General features: G+C 38.7%; 2 protein-coding genes across 2 annotated transcripts in view; one reads left to right on the top strand and one right to left on the bottom strand.

The window, feature by feature from the left end:
* LOC134673520 (L-threonine ammonia-lyase-like) overlaps positions 1-6,000 on the top strand; it is a 93,877-nt gene that overhangs the window by 34,860 nt on the left and 53,017 nt on the right. The gene's annotated exons all lie outside the window — the stretch shown is intronic.
* Positions 499-6,000, bottom strand: part of LOC134673509 (uncharacterized) — a 9,457-nt gene continuing 3,955 nt past the window's right edge. Inside the window, exons 6-10 of the mRNA XM_063531502.1 lie at positions 5,622-5,768; positions 4,833-4,991; positions 4,011-4,173; positions 3,417-3,556; positions 499-1,220 (exon numbers count right to left, since the gene is read on the bottom strand). Of these exons, the coding sequence (XP_063387572.1) occupies positions 1,081-1,220; positions 3,417-3,556; positions 4,011-4,173; positions 4,833-4,991; positions 5,622-5,768 (749 nt within the window). The 3' untranslated portion in view covers positions 499-1,080. The remainder of the gene's footprint in view (positions 1,221-3,416; positions 3,557-4,010; positions 4,174-4,832; positions 4,992-5,621; positions 5,769-6,000) is intronic.

The raw sequence follows: 6,000 nt of genomic DNA on the forward strand, positions 1-6,000 counted from the left end.
TTCAGACTGAAAACATTGATTGTGAATTACGATTTCAAAACAAATCAATTATTGTCATTATGAAGTCATAATGAAATGACAATAATTGTCAGGCAATAGGTAAGTACCTAATAAGTTTTAGGGCTGCTCTACACCCTCCTCAATATATCCTCCAAATCCAATCCAAAATTTGCCACTGAAATGAACCTAAAATGCAGGGAATAAAGGAGTTTGTTTGGTTTGAAAATTTAACGAAACAAAACTATTGCAACTCTATTCCTATTACAATATGGTTTAAATTTCATCGAAATGATTTAGTACTTTGGGTAGGACCTTGGGCCCTAGTAGGATATAATATTTTAACTTCTTGCACATGAGTGACATAGCGCTGTACATGCGCTGCGTGCAATAGATTATAATCAACAAATCAAGCCTTGACTTCGAGCAACTGTTGCTCGAAGAGCCTTGATGAATGATTGCCGAGCCGGTTCAGAATTTGATGCAATGAAACAACTAGAATACCCAAGCAATTATTTTATTTGCAATATCTCCCATTTATTTTATCCTACTATCACATGTCATATAGTATCATAAGATCATAACGTACAATTTTAACAATTAGGCATATTGATATAAAATTTCGTAACTACACAATAATATTATTCTTACTTATACACATCATTAATAAAATCATAAACAAAAAAGCAAAAGCCCCGGTCCCAAAATAGCCAGACAAATAACTTTGTCAGTAGAAAAAGGCGCGAAATTCAAATTTTCTATGGCAGGATTACCTATTTTTGCGCCTATTTTTTATTTAATTGCCGCTTTTTTCTACTGACAAAAATGGCTTGTCTTGACAGACTATATTGGATTCTCAGCTGCATGATTGAATTGAATCTACTTATCATATTATAACATAATTGTTGCAGGAACATAACATACCTAAACCTCTACACATGTATAACCCGCGACGCTTACCCAATGTTCACATAAGTGCGCCGTTCTCAACCAAAAAGCGCTATTTGTATAAACCTTCAATTCTATCGACAACTGACAATTAGTTAAAAACTTCACAAATATAGAAACGTTTAAAGTCTATAATCACATTTGGGATTGCAAGGACTCGTAGTATTCCAGTTCTTCATCGGTGACCGAGGGCCGGAACGCCTCCACGCCTTGCCATAACTCCGATACCCCCAAGACCACTGAGTCGGGACTCAATTCGCTTTCTTTCACTAAGCCTGTGAACATGAGAAATGAATTTTTAGAACGGATGTATCAACGAAAGTTAGAACATAATAATAAACAAGCACAGCCAACCAATTTGATTCCTAGAACCATGTCACAATGAATCAATTTGTTTATCTTCTACGACAGTGCTTATTGAGTGATGTATGTCATGTATCTAAAACCGACAAGGTCCCATAGTCGCCATAGGAATCCAATTAGGATTGTTCATTTTTTTTAGACCCCCATTTTTATTTTATTTTCTGAAAATATAGGTTAATTTAAGATACCAATTTGAATGATTTAGTAATTCGTGGCTCGGTTGAATATTTATAATTTATTGAAAATATGAGATACGACTTCTCGTAAATTACATGTCGTCGGCTGATTAGGATAATGCACAAGCAACAACAAGCATTAAAAAAATAGTTGTTCACCTGTCGACAATGTCAGTGTCACGTGTTTCTATAAATAACAATCGTCTGGAATGGAAAACTCGTTTATTTTGAATCATTAATTTCAAAATACCTACGCTATAAATTTGAGAAAGCTGATTCCAGAAATCTGCCTAAGTTATATAATATAACTTAGTTTTATTGGAGTAGCATCCAACTCCAACCATAACTTGGCTGAAATCAAGGGAGCAAAAATACAAATGTAAGTTACCTACATCATATATATTTTAACTGATTCGATTTGTAAGAAGATTGGATTCATAAAATCGTTACAAGCGTCCATTGCTAAAGGTAGCTTAGCACCCAGTGGGTGCTTTCTACCGGCTTGTCACCATTGTTTGGATATTGTAGGTACTACATACGTATACTACTAACCAACAACATGCCAATTTTGCTAATTATATCCTATTATTTCAGGTCATCGTGATTCCTATTTAGATACAGCTGTGAGATATGTAACTGCACTTGGGCCCAGAACAAAGTTGAGCATTTTGTATTGAAACGAACGTCATATTAATTATTAATCGTCGTAATACTTTACGACCGTAAATAATGCCTGGGAACAGAGTAAATAACAAACCATACACTTCTCTTCTGGATGGTCAACAAGAAGCCATCATTGTCAGATGCTCGTGCAGAACATGATAAACATACATTTAATGTAAAGTTACAATTTTTTTTTTGGAAACATATATAACATATTTCCCAAATTAATAAAAAAGTAGGTAAACAAAAACATGTTTTATTATTCACAACTCTTTATTAAGTCTTGTCCACCATGATATCAGCAGCTTGAACTGCAACATGTACCTGGAAATTAGAAATTATATCATTTTAAAGCAGTTTCAGGCTGAATTTTGAGTATGGCTATGTATTCTTCTTTCTAGTAGGCACCATCTCTGTTTAACGGTTTGCCTTTAGATACTCTGGCTACATTACCACAGAAAATAAATAGATACCACGACCCTACCAATAAAGTGAGCTTTTAAATACTTAATTGTAGTAAATTAATATTAATTTTATACTTACGTCGACGTGATTCTCACAGCAATACTGTGTGTAACACGTGAAGTAGGTAGGTATTCCAAGTTTAATTCACGGCACCATCTTTCACGTCGTAGGTCTTCGTGGATTCGAACTATTATTTTTGTGAATCATTCCCACACATAGGAACAAGGTTTTTGATATATTATTAAGCAATGAAATCTACTGTTTAGGTATTAATTATAAATCAAATTGTAACAAACAAGCGCAGCGGTTTAACTGAAAAATTTTGTTATGACAATCGATGACAATGATAACTTTGACAATACGTGAGTGACGGATTTATTTACTATGGTTCGATAACTTTTATTATGCAATGACTTTACATTCAGCCCAGGAGAAGGTCAAACTAAGGTCATAAGGATATTTGTTGAAATATCTTCAATCCTCAATTATTATATCGCAGCAAATGTCGGAAACTGTTTAAAAACCTTATATCTCGAAATGGTTTTCGAAATAGAACATTTGAAAAAAAATGAACAATCCTAATTGGCGGACTGTGCTCTGCATATTATGTTTTAATAATTTTAGTGACAATTGCACATTTCTTTCCACGTTTATCATTCATTTCCAAAAGCAGTGATCGCCAAACTATGGCCCATGGACCGGATCCGAACCGTGAGCCCTGATTCTTGGTCCGCGGAAAGTAAACGAGGGTCGAAGTATTGACCAAAGTCCGGCAGCTTGTAGCTGGGACAGTGTAATAGTTACCGGCGTGCAGCTTCTGCACCAGGCCGCGCACGGCCGCGGAGCGCGCGGTGGACACCACGCTGAGCAGGTCGGCGCCCGTGCAGCCCTCGGGCAGCGCCGCCGCCACGTCCGGCAGGTGCACCTCTGGCCGCAGCTTGTAACTGGGGACAGACCACTTGTTACAGTATCTTATCTTATCTTATTGTTTTCGGTGGCCCTTGCGGATACACTCGACCCGTAGGGATCTTTTGTGCAATTACCCCCTAGAGAAGATCCTCAAGAGTCAACTACTCAAGAGCTTTTCCCACTATATCCATGTGTTGGAGATGGAGCTCATGGGTAGCGTTTTAAAGTCCTTTGGTTCCAGATATACTGCTCCAAAGTTCTTCATTCTTTGTCTGGCGAGGGCGTGACACACATGTTACAGTAACAAAGCTTGTTTCAAAATGGTCTCTGATAACTGATGAAACAAACACGCTGTAGACCAAATCAGGCACAGAGAGTGAACTTTTTCGCAAGATTTATTCCCATTATGAAAACTACGTTCTTTGCAATAGAGTTCACTTTCGCGTGGCTACTTCTAATGACTATACATAAAGTTGGTACATTGATCACCTTCGGCACAGCGCCTTGAGCACTCTAGTCTTCTCCTCAACGCCGCGGTACGGGCCTACGTAAACTAGTTTGTCAAGCCGTCCGGGTCTCAACAGCGACTGCTCCAGGAGGTCTGGCCGGTTCGTGGCGCCCATTATGAAGACAAGGCTGGTGGCATCCGCGTCTGTTAGGATACAAATAAATTAAAATAAAAACATTGATCGACATTCACACTACGTGTTTATTCTCACTACCGTGGGGAAATGATAATATTAATGCGTTTCGAGATGAAACTTATCAAAACTTTTAAGCTCCTATCAGTGGTTCTACCATATAATTCGCAACTAAATGAAGATTCCGACATCGGTTACCCGCTAATTCTGGCGTCAGTTCAGTCCATCACTCCATTTGAGTTTTGATTGATACCAGAATGATGGAAAATGGATACGGTTAGACGATCAGTCCAGACTGACAACAGACTGATAAAAATACGACAATAGACATATCGGTTACACGCTAATTCTGACGTCAGTTTTGTCCATCATTCCATTGTTGCATGGACGGTGACTGACGCGAGAATGACACAAAGAGTTACACGATCAGTCTCCTATCAGGTTTCTGTCATTCAAAACGGACTGACGAATATTATAAAAAAAAAATTCATCAGTCTAGTCCGCGTGTTACACGATAATTCTCCCGTCATTCTGACCAGAATGATGGACTGATCTGACGCCAGAATTAGCGTGTAACCGTATGGCCTTGATCCACAATCTTTTAATTTATTGGTGTTTCCATTAGATTTACATCCAAATGCATTTCGAGTCGCAGTAAATAGGTATTTGCCTTCAGCGTGCGTGACGCCGTCCAGCTCGGCGAGCAGCTGGCTGACGACGCGGTCGCTGGCGCCGCCCGAGTCGCCGGCCGCGCCGCGCCGCGGCGCCAGCGCGTCCAGCTCGTCCAGGAACACTATGCAGGGGGATGATGCGCGTGCCGACTGGAATACTGTAACAACAACAGGATATTTATAATATCCTCTTGTCAATTATGACAGGCGTGGCTCATTCCGCGATTTCGTCGCTTTGCTAGCCATAGCCCTATTTAGACGATGCGAGAACTCGCATACGAGTTTCATTACATTGCTGTTTTTGATCGGTCGTTAGAATTGGACGTAACCAACAAGTACGCAATGTAACTAAAATCGCATGCGAACTCGCGCGCCGTCTAATTCAGCCCAAGCCGCGCGTGGCGCTATCGCCACCTAGGGGTCATATCTGTCCTAATTGTTAACAGACGCGTTTTGTTAGAAAGTGAGTCTTCTGTTCCTAGTACTATTATATGTATATAATTTATGTTATGTATATCCTAATCGTAACAGACGCGGTTTGTTAGAGAGTGAATCTTCTGTACTATTATATATTCTGTGATTATGATTAGAAATTAAAGAGCGCGCCCTGTACTAGCTGTACTAGTAGCAAAGGGTATAATTTTACAGTGTAAAGTTTACAAGACTCAACCAATGAATCTTTGGTTACCTGTTGTTTACCTCTATTATTTCTGTTTTCTAATGATGTGGTGTGCAATAAAGAGTATTTGTATTGTATTCTAGTTAAGTACTAAGTATAATTTATTTACCTTTTCTAACATTCTCTTCAGACTGGCCAATATACATGTTTAGTAGCTCTGGCCCTTTCACGCTGAGAAAGCTAACATTGAGTTCCGTGCTCACCGCCTTGGCGACCAGTGTTTTGCCGCATCCCGGGGGCCCATATAGTAAAATACCTGAAAGTATTCTTAAAATTAGAAAAATAATCATAAGTAACGTAAGATACATAAAAATAAGGAATAGAAAAACACACAAAGTATCATGTAGGCCTTGACAATTAATTAACTTTTGGGGTATTTTGATTCATACGTTAAACACGTACAGCGCCATCTAATTCAGCACTCCTTGTACCACGTATAGAGATTTTTGTATTTACATCAGAAAATTAAGCATTTTCATTAAAAACTG

The sequence above is a fragment of the Cydia fagiglandana genome, chromosome 18, assembly GCF_963556715.1.
Source record: "Cydia fagiglandana chromosome 18, ilCydFagi1.1, whole genome shotgun sequence".
Taxonomy (NCBI): Eukaryota; Metazoa; Arthropoda; class Insecta; order Lepidoptera; family Tortricidae; genus Cydia; species Cydia fagiglandana.